Below are 19,822 nucleotides of genomic sequence, written 5' to 3'. Positions count from 1 at the left end.
TTCCTCCTTCCTACAGAACAGACAGGATAAGATGTCATTTGTCAGTATAGTCCTATTTTTTAAAACCTTCTCTGTTGTTTAAGTGTCTGATAACCACGAATAGTAAGCAATGATATAACAGTAATGATATAACAGTAATGATATAACATATGTCAGACACTGTGTTATTTTCAATCAAGCCTAAAAGATTATAATGTGTTCAAACTGGCTTCACTCGCTTGAATTGCTCCTTTGAATGTAATGTTCCTCTGTGGTTTCCTACTCAACACATGTTTGTATTGTAATGCCACTCATATTTTATTTTTTATTGTATTTTAAGGTGACATTGAATGCTTTGAAATGTGCCCTAAAATAAAGTGTATTATTGATCTTATATCTGTGCCTATATCACACGATTAATGTTCCTTATTTTAGACTAGGTTAACCCTGGTGTCAATAGGGAAGAGCTGCACTGTTCTCTAACATGTTCAGCAGAGCAGGTATTTCTCCTGCCAGATTTGGAAGCCCCCCTATCATTTTGTCCAGGATGGTCATAGACTCACCAAAATCACACTGGTGTTTGCTGTTCCCCTCTAGTGTGTGCTCACCAAAGCATTTCACTCTGGGCCCAGCAGGTGAAAAACTAAAGAGGGGCTTCCAAATCCGGCAGCTACAACACCTGGTCTGCCGGATTTGGAAGCCCCTCTTTAGTTCTTCACCTGCTGGGCCCAGAGTAAAATGCTTTGGTGAGCACACACTAGAGGGGAACAGCAAACACCAGTGTGATTTTGGTGAGTCTATGACCATCCTGGACAAAATGATAGGGGGGCTTCCAAATCTGGCAGGAGAAATACCTGCTCTGCTGAACATGTTAGAGAACAGTGCAGCTCTTCCCTATTGACACCAGGATTAACCTAGTCTAAAATAAGGAACATTAATAGTGTGATATAGGCACAGATATAAGATCAATAATACACTTTATTTTAGGGCACATTTCAAAGCATTCAATGTCACCTTAAAATACAATAAAAAATAAAATATGAGTGGCATTACAATACAAACATGTGTTGAGTAGGAAACCACAGAGGAACATTACATTCAAAGGAGCACTTAAAGCGAGTGAAGCCAGTTTGAACACATTATAATCTTTTAGGCTTGATTGAAAATAACACAGTGTCTGACATATGTTATATAATTACTGTTATATCATTGCTTATATTCGTGGTTATCAGACACTTAAACAACAGAGAAGGTTTTAAAAAATAGGACTATACTGACAAATGACATCTTATCCTGTCTGTTCTGTAGGAAGGAGGAACAGAACAGAGTGGACTCAAAAACGGAAGTTTGTTCCAATACGAAGATTGTGACAGATCTGAAAAGTGTCCTTAAAACGAGCCTCCTCACAATTGTATGCACATTATTTATTCAGCCGTTTGCTGTTTAATCTGATGGGAAATATATCATTCAAAAGAGAGAAAGTAAATAGTATCTTTCGTTTTTTCCGCTTAGAAAACGAGGCGAACGCTCAATACAGGCGATGACGTCACTTTGCTCGTCCCCGCGAACAGGACTTCAATCTACGGCAAGGCTTCAATCTACGGCATAACACCGGCCGTCAGCGAACCGAGCCGGCCTTTCTCCGCATCTGATTCATGTCATAAATCAGATTTTAGAAAAGCGTTTCAGCCAATCAAAATGAAATATGCGGGACATCGTCTCAATTTGCGGGACGCACCAAAAGTCGTGAAAATGCTGTGCAATACCGCACAAAGCGGGACATCTGGTCACCCAGACGGCTGAGTTGACCGCAGTGCAGAATCGCTGTATAGTTGAAATCTCCTAACAATGTTGTCCATTTTAGAAATAGGCCTATTATATTCACAGCCCTTAATAACATTCATTTTCTGGGCTCAATGTGTGTCTTGGCCGTTTTCATTGTGATCGCTAAATTCCCCTTGTTTATAATAATCACAGTTCCTTCAACAGGATACTGTAGTGATTCAAAGTGTGATCTTAGCCTAGCCTACGAGTGCTTTTGTTTTGAAATCACTTCCGTGAGTTTCGTCTGCGCTCTTATTTTGTAAGGTAACTTCCGGTAGCAGAATATGAAAAAACGGGGGATTTTTGTTTCTGTTTTCTAGTGATTTTATTTTTTGTTTTGAGAAGTAGAAAATGAAAATCATCCCGTTTTTTAAGTTTAGTAAATCCCTTTTTGACCATGATAAAGAAAAACGCCTTGTATTTCAATTTTGGTTTTTCAATTTTAAAACGAAAATCAAATATCCAGTCGTTTTTTGTTTTTGAATTTCCATTTGTGAAAAGAAAATCCAATGACCAAATCATACACTGACCTTTTGGTCATTGGATTTTCTTTTCACAAATGGAAATTCAAAAACAAAAAACGACTGGATATTTGATTTTCGTTTTCAAATTGAAAAACGACCCGTTTCTGCTCTTTTTTTAGTTTCAATTTGAACTAAAAAACAAACGGTTAAAACGTACCTTCGTCCTAATCAATATTAATCTAACAATTGTTCGTTTATACATTTTAAGAATGGCGTTTATCTTTTTTGAGAATGAGTTCTTATTTAATGTATTTGGGTCTACAACAGATGATACACATGTTTGTGTCAGTAAATGTGTACTAACAGAGGCGGGGGTGTTTGTGAAAATAACGGGGACAGAGCATGGATGTATAATAAGAACTGGATACAGCGTGGGAGGCGGGGCCTCATTCATTCCTATGAGAGTTGCTCAATCGCGCATGATGACAAAATGGCCCAACTTTTGAGAGAGCGAAACGTCACAGATTACCCGGCATGCCTGAGAAGTACCCGTATGTGCGCTCATAGCGCATGCGCAACTTTAAACATGCCCCCCAAAATGCTCGTTCACATCAAGCACGTCAATTTGCGTACACGTAACAGCACCGCGCGTTCATGACAGCATGGTAATGGGTTGTTATGATGGATTTGATATTAACGACGAGGCGGCAGTTAGCAGCTAGCGGCTAGCTAGTAATTATGCTAATTTACACATCAGTCGTTATGTACTTTTATATTACGCTGATGTAACAGGATCTAGTGATATCCAAGCAACAGAGCTTAATTTAGCATGATACTTGTGTGGGTTGTAGCCTACATGAAACCACTTGGTAATATATAAAAATATATGTATTTTGAGTTATGATCAATTGTGATTTAAATCTTTATCATTGTTCATTGTATATGTAAGTTATTTATATGTATGTAAGTTTTGTCTCGTGTGTATGTACTGTTTGTGATCGTTGTTGTGTCCTCACTCGTGGCCTGCACCTTGACGTGGTGAGTGGGCTTTAAACTAAGACAGGCCATTTATGTTTGAAATATCATGCTAACAAACCTGCAATTACAGAATTGAATGATAGTGGTTATATATGTTCATGTCTTGCTGACATTATTTGTTATCCTTTTCCGCATAGCCTCTCAGATGGATTCCTGTTTCATCTGTTGGTGTGCCACTGTCCAGTGTCTGCCGGCTGGCTCCCTCTCAGAAAAGTGCCATCTTCTGTCAACAGGAAGAACTGAGCCTCCCAACCAGCATTCTGACCATGAGTCTGACTCACTAAATGAAGCTCAGCGCAAGTTCTTTCAGGAAGACTGGGTATGTATACATTCACTCCGCAGCTGCTTATAATCAGCTCATCACAGGCGTTCTCTTTAACCTATTACATTCACCTCATTCTCCAGCAGCCAATCACCGAGCTGCAGCCAAACTTTAAAATGGTTCTCCTCTCTCCTGCAGTCAGCTGTGATTTCAGGTGTTCATGCTGCCGCCCGCCTCCTCCCCATCCACCTCCTCCCCATCCACCTCTTCTCCACCCACCTCCGTTCATCATATCCAGAGCCAGGAGAGCTAATCCAAAGACCTCATCACACCTCCTCTTCATCCCATCTCCTCATCAAATCCAGATCTTCATCATCATCACCAGTGTCTAGACCCCGGGGAGGTTCCCTATATGCTCACGGCTGCATTTCCCCCTTTAGATATAAGATTTCAGGATCGGGGTCTAATCGCCAAAGACTTAACATTATCATATGACATGTGTCAATAAATGTTCTTTAAACAAAATGAAGTCTCTCCTGATTTAACTGTCTGGACCCCATCCTCAACTTTTTTTCAAACCACAACATGCCTTCAGAGGGCTTTCCTGTTGATCATAATTGGTGGATCTTTTAATCTAATAATTGCAATCAATATTATATATATTACCTTTTGATCTATATAAATTGTATTTACATTTGTTGTCACTATTTTTTCCACCTAGTTCTACAATGCCAGCCATAAGAGGTATACATTTCTTATTTTTGTGAATTTCTATATAAAATGCTGATTTTCTACCTGAAAATGCTTATGTATTTTTAATTACATTTTCGTAGAGCTTTGACTTTTTCAGCTGAATAAATATTATAACTAGATGGTTTTGTTCAGCATTGCCAGCTTCACTTTTGAGCTTTATGTTGTGCCCAGCATTCTCCTGTGCTCTGAAATCAAAATGTGGATAAGCATAACACAACACTAAAATAAACACTACAATACAACTTGTTATTTGACACACACAAGGTTGTTCATTTGTGTGTATAAATATAAAACACAGGCTATATATATATATATATATATATATATATATATATATATATATATATATATATATATATATATATACATATACAAGTATAATTAATACAACTGTTAATTTGATTAGAGCTTTGACACATATATCTTTATTTATATATGTATAAGTATGACGACTTCCTCGGGCGATATCATGGTATAGCTAATTAATCTGGGTCAAAACGTGTTGTGCCCACATGCAAAGGTTGTAAACTCTGGTTTATCCCTGCGTGGTATTATAGTAATAGCAAACAGCAACGTTCAACTCCTTTAATGGTATATTGCAAGTGCAATAAGAAGCTACAGGGACGTTAATCTACGTCGGTAATATTAACTTTATTTAATACAAGATTTACATCATACAGCCCATGTAGTATAATATTTTACAAATGATGAATTACAGCAAACATGTGCAATATATCCATTATTACAGCTCCGTGGGCTGGCAGTAAGGCGATATGGGTCCGTTCTTATCCATGGGTAAAGATAAACTCATGTGGTGCTGAACACGTCACATCACATGAACGTGCCGGGCGGCGCGGTCCCGTGGGTTAGATGCGCGTTCATAATGCAGAGGGAAATAACTCTCAGAATAACGTTATTAGCACATTTTTACAACTTGAGGAACGAATGTTTTTAATAAGGGCTATACAAGTGTTCATACTGGGTAGTTTATTTAGTTTAAAAAAAATTATCCAACGAGTTACAGACCACTCTTTCCCCATGTAAGTCAATGGGAAAAAGTGTTTCCGGGCCTGGCAACCAAAAGGAAGTGTAGTACCGCCGTTTGGCCAGCACGAATATTTTCATCAGAGTCCGGCGCACTTCCTGGGGGCTTGGGACAGAGCTGCTGTCAGACGATCAGCTGTGCAGCGTCATCACAAACGGACGTCGCTTCACGTGACGCTCCGGAGGAAAGGACGTCCCATTGCTCTTAAAACTCATTTCCCTGCTTCTCGTGGTTTCCTTGCGTCTCTCCATGCTTCCCTGGTGGGAGGGACTAGACGCAGGGAAACGACGCAAGTGAGGGACGCAAGGATTTAATTTCACCGACCTGAGAAGCAGCTTCTGTGTCTGTGTGCACTGCAGGTTTCTTCCTGCCAGTCTTCACTCAGGGAAAACCCCCCCTCACTTCAAGGTGACGTACAACGTGTCTACGTCACTTCCACAAACAAAATGGCGGCGGTCTTGCGGAGGGCGTGCAGCGGAGTCTCTTCCAGGTTTGTATTTCTTTATTTACTTTGTTTACCTTGTTTACTGTAAACATTTCAATGTGTTTGTTGTTCGACCACCCGCCGCATCAGTCAGTGACGCGTCCGGAGCGTCACGGCGCTGTGACGCATTAACCTGTGACGTCAGACTCAAAATAATGTTTCACTGCGTGTGACGTCAGACAGGTGTGTTTAATGTGACGTCACACAGGTGCTGGGTGTGTGAGCCGGAGTGATGAAGCTTCGGCTCAGGTAACACCTTTTTATTTATTATTTGACGTAAAGAAAAAGTATTACAACAATAAACTAAAACTATAATATGTATGGTTTTAGTTTTCTGTGAGAATCAGAAAGATAAACAACAACAACAACAACATCTGGTCCCTCTCAAGTAAACATGTTGAGTGGTTTTGTTTGTCTTTGGACAGTAATCTGCGCCAGGTAACACTAACCATGTGTGGTTTTTCAGGTGTCCATCACGTGACAAGGTGAATCTCACCTGATGACAAAAACATTATTATTAAATAATGAAATATATTCATGTAGATAAATTCATATGTTTTAAAGATCCTGACAACAATTTTATTTATTTATAGAGTTTCTTCTCTGAGCTACAGTCAGCAGAGAGCGCTGAACACAGGTGAGTCCCAATAGGACATAAACATGTTGTTAGGTCCACCTGTAATGAGTGATGAAGGTACACCTGTCCTCAGTGCTAAAGCTTAACGGATGTCCTTCCTTCCTTAATGTGTAAACCAAGGCGTCCCCAGCGGACCGCGCAGGAGCGTCTTTCAGATGGTCTGCAGTGTGTTGGAAATCTGTAAATAAAGCTTTCATTCTGAATCTCTGACAGACATACTGTAATAACTGCCTCCTGTAGTCCATGGTTACATCCTCTCCCCAGCAGGAGTCCCACGGAGCCGCCGTTAGCACGTTAGCATGCTACACTCTGCAGCATGCTGCCGTCCAACATGCTAACGCTAGTAGCTAGCCCGCATCTTGAACAGCTCAAATATAACTCTTTGTTTCTGACGCGGCTAGCTGAGCGGCTAGCTCAGCGGCTAGCTGAGCGGCTAGCTGAGCGGCTAGCTGAGCGGGGATAGGAGTCCTGGGTTGCGGTCGAATAATCCAAAAATCAGCTCCTAAGTTCTAACCCTATCGTCTATCCCTTGACCTCTGAGTGAAAGGTCACGGGGTTAAGGGATAGTGGATAGGAGAATTCAAAAGGACTTAGGAGAAGAGACTGCGGTACTTTAGAGAATCGACTGCACTTCCACTATCTGACGTGTTTATGATGTGCCAGCGGACGTCATGAATGTGCGCCTGCTGCTGTGGGGAAACTATGGAAACTACAGTTTTCTATACAGCGGACTACAACATGGATGTTTAATAAGAACGAGGGACTACTGTAAACTCATCTAGAGACTCTGCACCGTGCTCTGATGCTGTTATGCTTTATGAACGGGGACAACAGAAAAACATATTCTTCATGACCAAAGTTGGAATTGAAATAAAAAAGGAAAGTGAAACTTATGCTCGTCACCCTCTCCCTCCGGTCCACATTAATACAAATGATCCCAATACGTATGATTGTATGAAAAGATCTTAAAATCAATACAAATGTATTTATTATAAACGTTAGTCCTTAACATCTATCACTGTGTATATCACCATTCAAACATCTTTTAAAAGTTGAACAAACCCCACACAGCTCAGTAAAGACTGTGAAATGTTGACTTTATTTGATCATTTCAGTAAAAACTAACGTTCATATTTCTCTTTTTGATTATAATACTGATGAACGTTCAAAACAAAGCACTTTGGCAACTTACCACATACGTTTTAAAATGCTTAATAAGCACCGTAACTTTCATGATATCATTTCTCCGTCATAATCGGTTGTTTCCGTGAACGGCCGACTGTTGTGTGACGGCAAATGCTGCGGCCGCAAGGCATTGTGGGGCAGCATTTTCTCCTCTCCTTTCGGTTAGGGAGGTCCAGTGGTTCCTAAGCTAAAGGAGGTTATAAAGGAAGCTTGAAACCTCCTTTCCTTTCATCTAGAGAACCAGCTCTTATCATGGCTGCCACTGAGGGACCTCCGGGTCGTTAGGAAGGTTCCTGAGAGAAATGGACTATTCGACCGCAACCCTGCAGCGAGGCCCGGGACGCTGCTAGCTAACTAGCTGCTAGCGCACAAAGCACAGCGGGTTATTTTACGCTAACATAAAGAAGCTCTCCGTCAGAGAGACAGCTCCAACCCCTTGAGCAACAGGATGCTAACAACTCATTCATATCAATTAATAACAACTCAATAATATATTAATAAATGTTAATAATAACATCTATTAATAACTCAATAAACACCTCTGTGGTGTTGAAGCCGCATGCTAACAGTTAGCGGCGTCCCAACAGTCTGAACTAAACCTTTGTTGACGCTAACAGCAATGCTAACAGCAACGCTAACAGCAACAACAACAACACTAACAGCAACACTAACAGCAACACTAACAGCAACAACAACAACACTAACAGTAACAACAACAACAACACTAACAACAACACTAACAGCAACAACAACAACACTAACAGCAACACTAACAGCAACAACAACAACACTAACAGTAACAACAACAACAACACTAACAACAACACTAACAACAACAACAACAACACTAACAACAACACAATATATTATACTACCATCTCTATTTCCTGATGATCTGTCAGCATTGTGTGTGTGTGTGTGTGTGTGGTGTGTGTGTGTGTTGTGTGTGTGTGTGTGTGTTGTGGTGTGTGTGTGTGTGGTGTGTGTGTGTGTGTGTGTGTGTGTGTGTGTGTGTGTGTGTGTGTGTGTGTGTGTGTGTGTGTGTGTGTGTGTGTGTGTGTGTGTGTGTGTGTGTGTGTGTGTGTGTGTGTGTGTGTGTGTGTGTGTGTGTGTGTGTCAGAGTGGCAGGAAGTCAGAGGACCAATCAGCTGTCTCTCTCTGCAGGTCGCAGCTTCCTGCCCCGCCCCCGGACCCTCCCCCTTCTCCTGGTGACAGGGGGGGGTTACCTTGGTTACCAGCACTACAAGGGGAGGGGCCAACCGGAGGAGGGAGCCCCGCCCCGTACAGCCACGCCCACTCAGGTAGGATCTGAGTAACAGGTGACCTGATGACATCACTATGTGTTTATCAGCGCAGGGCCAATGGGAAGTCTAACAGTCTGTTGAATCAGCTGGAGGAAGTTCATTACTTTCACAATAAAAGCTTTCCACCGACGAGCTCTTATTGTGACGGTACAGGAAGTGCAATGTGTTCTGCGCTCAGCCTCTGATTGGGTCACTGAGAGTGATGTCACCCCCTGTGCCGGTTGATCTTGCCTCCTGATTGGTCCTGACGGAGGACATGATCTGATTGGTCAAAAACACATAAAATGTTTTCTTAGTTTAATTATTATTTTCTAATTTCAGTTTAATATAAAAAAAACGAGAAAGATGAAGAATATTTTGTGAAAACATGAAAGTTGCATGTTTTATAATTGAATTCAGTGAGGTAGAGGATGATGTGCCTCTTTAAATATCTAAAGGGACGCTGTCTCTTTAAATATCTAAAGGGACGCTGTTTCTTTAAGGGGGGCAGGGTTATAAAGGGGGGCAGGGCCAGGAGACGGGGCTCCACCCCCTTCATCTGTACGCCAGTGCAGCGCGGTTCTACTTCTCTGGTGATATTCCTGTCAGCATGTGTCTCCGGGCTTCATGGTGAAGTCTCCCCCGAGGCGTCCGGACGGGGGGGGGCGGGCGGGACATCCTGCGGAGGGTGAGGCGGGGGGGGGGAGAGAGAGAGAGACGCAGGACGGGGGGCGAGGGCCAGGAACGCTGCCCGACTCAGGTGGGACAGGATTAATAATTCATCATATTCATTAATGAACAGAGAGGTTAGCTTAGCATAACTCGGAGAGCAATCAATAACACGTTTATCATAATAAACAACCAGCTGTAATGAAAGAAAACACACTGAGCCGACAGGCCGACACACAGCTGACAGGGGATTAGTGTGTGTGTGTGTGTGTGTGTGTGTGTGTGTGTGTGTGTGTGTGTGTGTGTGTTTAACAGGTCAGCTATTTTAGCCTTAGCCTAGTTTAGCTGGATAGCCTCTTCAGAGTTGATCCAGTGCTAACGTGCTAACCCACTGAGCTCAGACACAGACCTGTTTATCCTCCCTGGAAACAGTTAGTTCATAAATCACTGGATCAGAGGTGTAATATTTCTAACTGTAATTTAATTAATAATGATGATGTAAAGATACTTCTCACAGAAACAGAAGCCCGCTGACGTTGTTGTTGTTGTTGTTGTTGATGTTGATGTATTAATGTTAGCAGTTTTGTTACCGTCTCTCCTTTAGTTAAAGTGGAGCTATCATGCTATATTATAATAATATAGTGTAGGACCATACCTATATAAGGCATATTTATAAAATACCAAACAGATCATGCATTTTAGCCATGCCTCATTCGCTCAATTTGACATTTTTTAGCTCTGTTTTAGCAAGGGCTGATTCTGTGAGAACAGCACCACCTACAGGCCTGGCATATGTACTACAGCGTCTCCAGCGCTTTGGAACGGCAATGTCCGTGGCTGTCTCCTCCTGATTGGTGGAGAGTTGGCCCAATAGCCGTAGCGCCACCGTCCTGACGTCAGGACAGTGTTCAAATCTGGATCAGTTTTTATCAGATCCGTTGCAGCCCCTTTTTTAGAGATTTGGGTATGGAGGAAAATAGAGAGGGTTGTGTTTTCTGACACTTGGTGAGTTCCCTGGAACACCGGGGACACATATTCATGTAGAAAAGACGTACACAAGTGCATTTTGCATGATAGGTCCCCTTTAATGTAAGTTAACAGTTATTGTAGTATAACAGGGGATAGTGCATCCGGTGTCCAGCAGCAGTATTACAACAACAAACATTATTTTATAATATCCCATGACCATCCCATGACCATCCCATGACCATCCCATGACCATCTCATGACCATCTCATGACCATCTCATGACCATCTCATGACCATCTCATGACCATCCCATGACCATCTCATGACCATCCCATGACCATCTCATGACCATCTCATGACCATCCCATGACCATCTCATGACCATCTCATGACCATCTCATGACCATCTCATGACCATCCCATGACCATCTCATGACCATCCCATGACCATCTCATGACCATCCCATGACCATCCCATGACCATCCCATGACCATCCCATGACCATCTCATGACCATCTCATGACCATCTCATGACCATCCCATGACCATCTCATGACCATCCCATGACCATCTCATGACCATCTCATGACCATCTCATGACCATCTCATGACCATCCCATGACCAACTCACGACCAACTCACGACCATCCCACGACCATCCCTTGACCATTTCTTGACCAACTCTTGACCAACTCATGACCATCACATGACCAACTCATGACCATCTCATGACCATCTCATGACCAACTCACGACCATCTCACGACCATCACACGACCATCTCTTGACCAACTCATGACCATCTCATGACCAACTCATGACCATCTCATGACCATCACATGACCAACTCATGACCATCACATGACCGTCACATGACCATCACATGACCATCTCATGATTATATCTTATTACCATGATCAGGCTCCTGATGCCTCGATTGGCTCTCCGGCACCGTCTGAGCGCGCTCAGTGGTCGTGTTTCTCGCTCCGCCCCTTGGCGCCGTCGGCCAATCGCCTTCCTCTGCTACTTCCTGTCAGTCAGAGCTCTGCGGCCACTGGCCAAGCGGGTAAGAGCTTTTGGCTTCTGATTGGACGAAGGGAAAGGAGAGGGGCAGAAACGACCGTCCTCCTTTCTTCTTCTTCTGTTTTGTTTTCTGGTTTCTTGTCTTACCCTCCTTAAAGCTTTTATAGGGATATTTCTGATATCAAAGCGTGAAGCAATAGGTATCATAGTGATGAGGCTGTGAGGGGGGGGCTAAAGGTCAGGGGTCAGCAGGTCAGGGGTCAACAGTTTGATCCTAGACCCTTAACCCAGATCGTCAATCAGCTAAATAACACGCTTTGGTGAAACAGCGCCCCCTAGCGCATCAGGATCAGTTCAGGTGGAGCTTGGTACTGCAGCAGAGAACTGGTACTGAGACCTGCTGAGTCATCACAGTGTCTGTAGAAAGTGCTGAGTCATGTTGAGGTATCTGCTTCTTCACACAAAGTGCAGAGTCATGTTGAGGTATCTGCTGCTTCACACAAAGTGCTGAGTCATGTTGAGGTATCTGCTGCTTCACACAAAGTGCTGAGTCATGTTGAGGTATCTGCTGCTTCACACAAAGTGCTGAGTCATGTTGAGGTATCTTCACACAAAGTGCCGAGTCATGTTGAGGTATCTTCTTCACACAAAGTGCAGAGTCATGTTGAGGTATCTGCTGCTTCACACAAAGTGCTGAGTCATGTTGAGGTATCTGCTGCTTCACACAAAGTGCTGAGTCATGTTGAGGTATCTGCTTCTTCACACAAAGTGCAGAGTCATGTTGAGGTATCTGCTGCTTCACACAAAGTGCTGAGTCATGTTGAGGTATCTTCTTCACACAAAGTGCTGAGTCATGTTGAGGTATCTTCTTCACACAAAGTGCAGAGTCATGTTGAGGTATCTGCTGCTTCACACAAAGTGCTGAGTCATGTTGAGGTATCTTCTTCACACAAAGTGCAGAGTCATGTTGAGGTATCTTCTTCACACAAAGTGCTGAGTCATGTTGAGGTATCTTCTTCACACAAAGTGCAGAGTCATGTTGAGGTATCTTCTTCACACAAAGTGCAGAGTCATGTTGAGGTATCTCTGCTTCTTCACACAAAGTGCTGAGTCATGTTGAGGTATCTGCTTCACACAAAGTGCAGAGTCATGTTGAGGTATCTTCTTCACACAAAGTGCAGAGTCATGTTGAGGTATCTTCTTCACACAAAGTGCAGAGTCATGTTGAGGTATCTCTGCTTCTTCACACAAAGTGCTGAGTCATGTTGAGGTATCTTCTTCACACAAAGTGCAGAGTCATGTTGAGGTATCTTCACACAAAGTGCAGAGTCATGTTGAGGTATCTTCTTCACACAAAGTGCAGAGTCATGTTGAGGTATCTGCTTCTTCACACAAAGTGTAGAGTCATGTTGAGGTATCTCTGCTTCTTCACACAAAGTGCTGAGTCATGTTGAGGTATCTTCTTCACACAAAGTGCAGAGTCATGTTGAGGTATCTTCACACAAAGTGCAGAGTCATGTTGAGGTATCTTCTTCACACAAAGTGCAGAGTCATGTTGAGGTATCTGCTTCTTCACACAAAGTGCAGAGTCATGTTGAGGTATCTTCTTCACACAAAGTGCAGAGTCATGTTGAGGTATCTCTGCTTCTTCACACAAAGTGCTGAGTCATGTTGAGGTATCTGCTTCTTCACACAAAGTGTAGAGTCATGTTGAGGTATCTGCTTCACACAAAGTGCTGAGTCATGTTGAGGTATCTTCTTCACACAAAGTGCAGAGTCATGTTGAGGTATCTTCTTCACACAAAGTGCAGAGTCATGTTGAGGTATCTTCTTCACACAAAGTGCAGAGTCATGTTGAGGTATCTCTGCTTCTTCACACAAAGTGCAGAGTCATGTTGAGGTATCTCTGCTTCTTCACACAAAGTGCTGAGTCATGTTGAGGTATCTCTGCTCTGGGACGCTGACTGTTACAAATAGGAATTATGAGTCCCTTCCTCTTTTGTGATTCTCTCGTCAGATAAACATGACTTCAGATGATACGATAATACTTTAATGGTCAGATCAAGTCTGACATTTGACTTGCATCACAGCAGCTCCATGTGTACCATCACCTGTATGATGGTACCCACCTGTTTGTCCTGCAGGTGGCGCTGTACCACTCCTTCCCGACCCGCCTCCTCTCCAGAGCCTGGGGCCGTCTGAACGGCGTGGAGCTGCCCACCTGGCTGAGGAAGCCCGTCTACTCTCTGTACATCTGGACCTTCGGGGTCAACATGCAGGTATACCATAGCTTTAGCATCATTAGCTTTAGCATCATCAGCTTTAGCATCATTAGCTTTAGCATCATTAGCTCTATGATGATCAGCTTTATCATGTTTAGCGTTTAGCTTAAAGGCCCCGACACACCAGGCCGTCACCAGAGAACTCGCCGTCACCGACTGTCACGTGGCCGAGTGTCTGGAACACAAAGACTTCAGCCGAGCACGTACGGACTGCGCATGCGTGAGTGGCAATAACTCTCCTTACCAGCAGGCGGCGGTAGTGTGTATTCGTCATTCAAAAGAGGCAACAACCGGAAGACAGAGAAGAAGAACAGACTGATATAAACAAACAAATAGCGTGTGCGTTCCATTTTCACTCTCGTCCATCGAAAACATGTTTTAGAATATAAAAATACATGAATGATGAAATGAGCACATAAAGTGCATGCTATCACATCACAGTTAATAGACCTGCGTCTGATGATCGCAGTGTTCTGGAGGGTGTGTCGTTTATTGAGTCAGCAATGTAGTAATGTATGTAATGTCATAATGGCCACTTCTTGCTAAATGTACATTTCCATGTGATGCTTTTATCCGAGGCGACTCACAATAGGTAAATGAACAGCAGTAGATCTCATTTACTTAGACACTGGACTTAAGGACAATGTTGAGGTACTTGAGACTAATCCTGCAACTTGACCAAACAAATCACGGAGCTCTCAGCAGAGGACAGCCGGGGACGCTCCGGCCGATATCAGAGATGTCCCTGCTATGTGTGGGAGGTAAGAGAGGACATTTAAGGGCTATGTTTGATGTCTTTAAGGATCACCTGCTGGGGTTTAGCTGCTGTCCTGTGCCTTCTTCAATCCTTTGTTTACGTCCCTCACTTCCGTTTCGCTTCTCATTTGCTAGCTGAACAGCTGATCAGAGTGCTTTCTTGGCCCGATAGCTTGTGTCGACCGTGAAAGGCCAAACAAGGCGTGTCACGGCCGAGGGTTCGGGACACACCAAATTGACTTTGGGCGACAGGGCACGCTTTGTCGCCAGACAACCGAAGACGGCCGATATCGGCCTGGTGTGTCTGGGCCTTTAGCCTGCGTAGCTTTAGCATGGTTAGCTTCCTAACTGTATTGGTCCTTCAGGAGGCAGCAGTGGAGGCGTAGCTTTAGCATGGTTAGCTTTAGCATGGTTAGCTTTAGCATGGTTAGCTTTAGCATCATTAGCTTTAGCATGGTTAGCTTCCTAACTGTACTGGTCCTTCAGGAGGCACTGCATAGCTTTAGCATGGTTAGCTTTAGCCTGCGTAGCTTTAGCATGGTTAGCTTTAGCATGGTTAGCTTCCTAACTGTCTCGTCCCTTCAGGAGGCACTGCGTAGCTTTAGCATGGTTAGCTTTAGCATGGTTAGCTTCCTAACTGTCTCGTCCCGTCAGGAGGCGGCCGTGGAGGATCTTCATCACTACAGAAACCTGGGAGAGTTCTTCAGACGACAACTCAAACCTGCAGTCAGACCTCTCTGCGCCTCCTCCTGCCTGGTAACTCTTCCTCATCTTCATCTTCCTCCTCTTCCTCACCACTTCCTGTCTGCTCCTCTTCCTCACTACTTCCTGTCTGCTCCTCTTCCTCACTACTTCCTGTCTGCTCCTCTTCCTCACCACTTCCTGTCTGCTCCTCTTCCTCACTACTTCCTGTCTGCTCCTCTTCCTCACCACTTCCTGTCTGCTCCTCTTCCTCACTACTTCCTGTCTGCTCCTCTTCCTCAGATTTCTCCGGCTGACGGCAGGATTCTTCACTTTGGTCGAGTGCAGAACTCTCAGGTTGAGCAGGTGAAGGGAGTGACCTACAGCCTGGAGCACTTCCTGGGTCCTCAGAGGGGGCGGAGCCAAGGTGAGCTGTTCCCCAGCTGTTTACTCACCTGTGTGTTACTCACCTGTGGTTCTGGTTCTGGTCCTGATGGTTTTGGTTCTGGTCCTGATGGTCCTGATTCTGGTCCTTCTGGTTCTGGTTCTGGTCCTGATGGTTCTGGTTCTGATGGTTCTGATTCTGGTCCTGATGGTTCTGGTCCTGATGGTTCAGATCCTGATGGTTCTGGTTCAGGTCCTAATGGGTCTTGTCCTGATGGTTCTGGTCCTGATGGTTCTGGTCCTAATGGTTCTGGTTCTGATGGTTCTGGTTCAGGTCCTAATGGGTCTTGTCCTGATGGTTCAGGTCCTGATGGTTCTGGTCGTAATGGTCCCTGTCTCTCCACAGACGCGTCCCGGTCCTTCCAGGACCAGCTGCTGTCCTCTCCTCAGAACGACCTGTTCCACGTGGTGGTCTACCTGGCTCCAGGTGACTATCACTGCTTCCACTCACCTACAGACTGGAGGGTGGAGCTGAGGCGCCACTTCCCAGGTGAGAACCACTTCCTGTTCCTAACTCCGACCCTGTCTCACCTGTCTTTCTCTCCTGTCTCACCTGTCTGTCTCTCCTGTCTTTCTCTCCTGTCTCACCTGTCCCACCTGTCTGTCTCACCTGTCTGTCTCAGCTGTCTTTCTCACCTGTCTGTCTCACCTGTCCCACCTGTCTCACCTGTCTGTCCCACCTGTCTCACCTGTCCCACCTGTCTGTCTCGCCTGTCTTTCTCTCCTGTCTCACCTGTCTCTCCTGTCTCACCTGTCCCACCTGTCTGTCTCACCTGTCTCTCCTGTCTCACCTGTCCCACCTGTCTGTCTCACCTGTCTTTCTGTCTCACCTGTCTCTCCTGTCCCACCTGTCTGTCTCACCTGTCTGTTTGTCTCACCTGTCTGTCTCACCTGTCCCACCTGTCTGTCTGTCTCGTTAGGCTCTCTGATGTCCGTGAACCCGGGCGTGGCTCGGCTCGTTAAGGAGCTCTTCTGTCTTAACGAGCGCGTGGCTCTGAGCGGCCAATGGCAGCACGGCTTCTTCTCGTTAACAGCGGTGGGGGCTACCAACGTGGGCTCCATCAGGGTCTACTTCGACCAGGTGAGGAGCTTTATTCTGAAATTCATTTTGATGTATTTACTTCCTGTTAATAAAATAGAGTTCCTCGTTAACAGTGTCCCTCGTTAACAGTGTCCCTCGTTAACAGTCTCCCTCGTTAACAGTCTCCCTCGTTAACAGTCTCCCTCGTTAACAGTCTTCCTCGTTAACAGTCTTCCTCGTTAACAGTCTCCCTCGTTAACAGTCTCCCTCGTTAACAGTGTCCCTCGTTAACAGTCTTCCTCGTTAACAGTCTCCCTCGTTAACAGTCTCCCTCGTTAACAGTCTTCCTCGTTAACAGTGTCCCTCGTTAACAGTCTCCCTCGTTAACAGTGTCCCTCGTTAACAGTGTCCCTCGTTAACAGTCTCCCTCGTTAACAGTCTTCCTCGTTAACAGTCTTCCTCGTTAACAGTGTCCCTCGTTAACAGTGTCCCTCGTTAACAGTCTCCCTCGTTAACAGTGTCCCTCGTTAACAGTCTTCCTCGTTAACAGTCTTCCTCGTTAACAGTGTCCCTCGTTAACAGTGTCCCTCGTTAACAGTGTCCCTCGTTAACAGTCTTCCTCGTTAACAGTGTCCCTCGTTAACAGTCTCCCTCGTTAACAGTCTCCCTCGTTAACAGTCTTCCTCGTTAACAGTGTCCCTCGTTAACAGTGTCCCTCGTTAACAGTGTCCCTCGTTAACAGTCTCCCTCGTTAACAGTGTCCCTCGTTAACAGTCTCCCTCGTTAACAGTCTCCCTCGTTAACAGTCTTCCTCGTTAACAGTGTCCCTCGTTAACAGTGTCCCTCGTTAACAGTGTCCCTCGTTAACAGTCTCCCTCGTTAACAGTCTCCCTCGTTAACAGTCTCCCTCGTTAACAGTCTCCCTCGTTAACAGTGTCCCTCGTTAACAGTCTTCCCTCGTTAACAGTCTCCCTCGTTAACAGTCTCCCTCGTTAACAGTGTCCCTCGTTAACAGTCTTCCTCGTTAACAGTGTCCCTCGTTAACAGTCTCCCTCGTTAACAGTGTCCCTCGTTAACAGTGTCCCTCGTTAACAGTCTCCCTTGTTAACAGTGTCCCTCGTTAACAGTCTTCCTCGTTAACAGTGTCCCTCGTTAACAGTCTCCCTCGTTAACAGTGTCCCTCGTTAACAGTGTCCCTCGTTAACAGTCTTCCTCGTTAACAGTGTCCCTCGTTAACAGTCTCCCTCGTTAACAGTCTCCCTCGTTAACAGTGTCCCTCGTTAACAGTCTCCCTCGTTAACAGTGTCCCTCGTTAACAGTCTTCCTCGTTAACAGTGTCCCTCGTTAACAGTGTCCCTCGTTAACAGTGTCCCTCGTTAACAGTCTTCCTCGTTAACAGTCTCCCTCGTTAACAGTGTCCCTCGTTAACAGTCTCCCTCGTTAACAGTGTCCCTCGTTAACAGTCTTCCTCGTTAACAGTGTCCCTCGTTAACAGTGTCCCTCGTTAACAGTCTTCCTCGTTAACAGTGTCCCTCGTTAACAGTGTCCCTCGTTAACAGTGTCCCTCGTTAACAGTCTCCCTCGTTAACAGTGTCCCTCGTTAACAGTCTCCCTCGTTAACAGTGTCCCTCGTTAACAGTGTCCCTCGTTAACAGTCTCCCTCGTTAACAGTGTCCCTCGTTAACAGTCTCCCTCGTTAACAGTCTCCCTCGTTAACAGTGTCCCTCGTTAACAGTGTCCCTCGTTAACAGTGTCCCTCGTTAACAGTGTCCTCGTTAACAGTCTCCCTCGTTAACAGTGTCCCTCGTTAACAGTCTCCCTCGTTAACAGTGTCCCTCGTTAACAGTGTCCCTCGTTAACAGTGTCCCTCGTTAACAGTCTCCCTCGTTAACAGTGTCCCTCGTTAACAGTCTCCCTCGTTAACAGTCTCCCTCGTTAACAGTGTCCCTCGTTAACAGTCTCCCTCGTTAACAGTCTCCCTCGTTAACAGTCTCCCTCGTTAACAGTCTCCCTCGTTAACAGTGTCCCTCGTTAACAGTGTCCCTCGTTAACAGTCTCCCTCTCGTTCTCAGGATCTTCAGACCAACGCCCCCCGCTACAGTAAAGGCTCTTTCCATGACCGCAGCTATGTTGCCCTTGACGACCAGGTGCTGAAGGCGGCAGATGAAGGGGGCGTGGCCTCGGTGAAGGGAGGGGGCGTGGCCTCGGGGGAAGGCGTGGTCTTGCAGCGGGGGGCGGCAGTGGGGGAGTTTAACCTCGGCTCTACCATCGTGCTGCTGTTCGAGGCGCCCAAAGACTTCAGCTTTGACCTCCAGCCGGGCCAGCGAATCAGGGTGGGGGAGGGGCTCGGCAGCCTCTGATTGGACGGCTCGGCAGCCTCTGATTGGACAACTCAATGGCCTCTGATTGGACGACTAGATGGCCTCTGATTGGACGACTAGATGGCCTCTGATTGGACGACTAGATGGCCTCTGATTGGATGGCTAAATGGCCTCTGATTCGACGGCTCGGCGGCCTCTGATTGGACTGCTCGGCGGCCTCTGATTGGCCGAGCTGCAGACTCAGAGGGAGGGGCCAGATTTTGAACGATGAAAGAAAGATTTTATAGATAATTTTAAGCATTCTCTACAAAATAAGACGCTGCTGGGGACATAAAGCGGACTCAAACTCCCAGAATGCCTTGTGCCTCCTGAAGGGAAAATGCCAAAAGTGTTACTTTTATATTTTTCTGTTATGTCTCCATGTTGTTCGTCCAGAGACTCAACACGTGTTCGTTTAATCACTAAAACCACACATCAGATTTATGTTAACATATCAAACACATTATAAACTGTTAAACTAACGGTCACATTATAACAAGTTTCTCCGTCCACAGTTTGAATGTTAAAACTTTATTGTTCTCAACAACAGAAGAAGATGCTAACTGTTCTGTTTCTTTACTTTTGTAAAATATGTAATTATTAATAAATATTTCTTTCACAGCAGCTCTGTCTTTATTTCACTCACAATGCAAACCACGTGAT

At 44.9% G+C, this 19,822-nt stretch overlaps 1 protein-coding gene across 6 annotated transcripts; it reads left to right on the top strand.

Annotated features, from left to right (window-relative positions):
* Window positions 1-5,620: 5,620 nt before the first annotated feature.
* Window positions 5,621-19,780, top strand: pisd (phosphatidylserine decarboxylase). 6 transcript variants are annotated; one of them, XM_034126541.1, is made up of 11 exons: window positions 5,621-5,855; window positions 6,275-6,334; window positions 6,443-6,486; window positions 6,607-6,666; window positions 8,836-8,972; window positions 13,760-13,894; window positions 15,308-15,409; window positions 15,638-15,761; window positions 16,125-16,268; window positions 16,699-16,859; window positions 18,872-19,780. In XM_034126541.1, exons 1-11 carry the CDS (start codon window positions 5,812-5,814, stop codon window positions 19,157-19,159), a joined length of 1,299 nt encoding a protein of 432 aa, XP_033982432.1. In that variant the 5' UTR covers window positions 5,621-5,811; the 3' UTR covers window positions 19,160-19,780. The 6 variants fall into 6 exon arrangements, with proteins under 6 accessions (XP_033982432.1, XP_033982450.1, XP_033982441.1 ...); XM_034126588.1 differs by having other exon boundaries at window positions 5,664-5,855; window positions 6,316-6,334; XM_034126559.1 differs by lacking the exon at window positions 6,607-6,666 and having other exon boundaries at window positions 5,622-5,855.
* Window positions 19,781-19,822: the final 42 nt, after the last annotated feature.

This window comes from Trematomus bernacchii, unplaced genomic scaffold, assembly GCF_902827165.1.
Source record: "Trematomus bernacchii unplaced genomic scaffold, fTreBer1.1, whole genome shotgun sequence".
Lineage (NCBI taxonomy): Eukaryota > Metazoa > Chordata > Actinopteri > Perciformes > Nototheniidae > Trematomus > Trematomus bernacchii.
The sequence above is the reverse complement of the archived record's forward strand: the minus strand, read 5'-3'. Positions and strand labels throughout refer to the sequence as shown.

Coding starts and splice junctions, on each gene's coding strand:
- pisd (XM_034126541.1), top strand. CDS start 5,812: ATGGCGGCGGTCTTGCGGAGGGCGTGCAGCGGAGTCTCTTCCAG. Junction 6,487..6,606: donor GCAGAGAGCGCTGAACACAG/GTGAGTCCCAAT, acceptor GTGTAAACCAAG/GCGTCCCCAGCGGACCGCGC. Junction 13,895..15,307: donor CCTTCGGGGTCAACATGCAG/GTATACCATAGC, acceptor TCGTCCCGTCAG/GAGGCGGCCGTGGAGGATCT.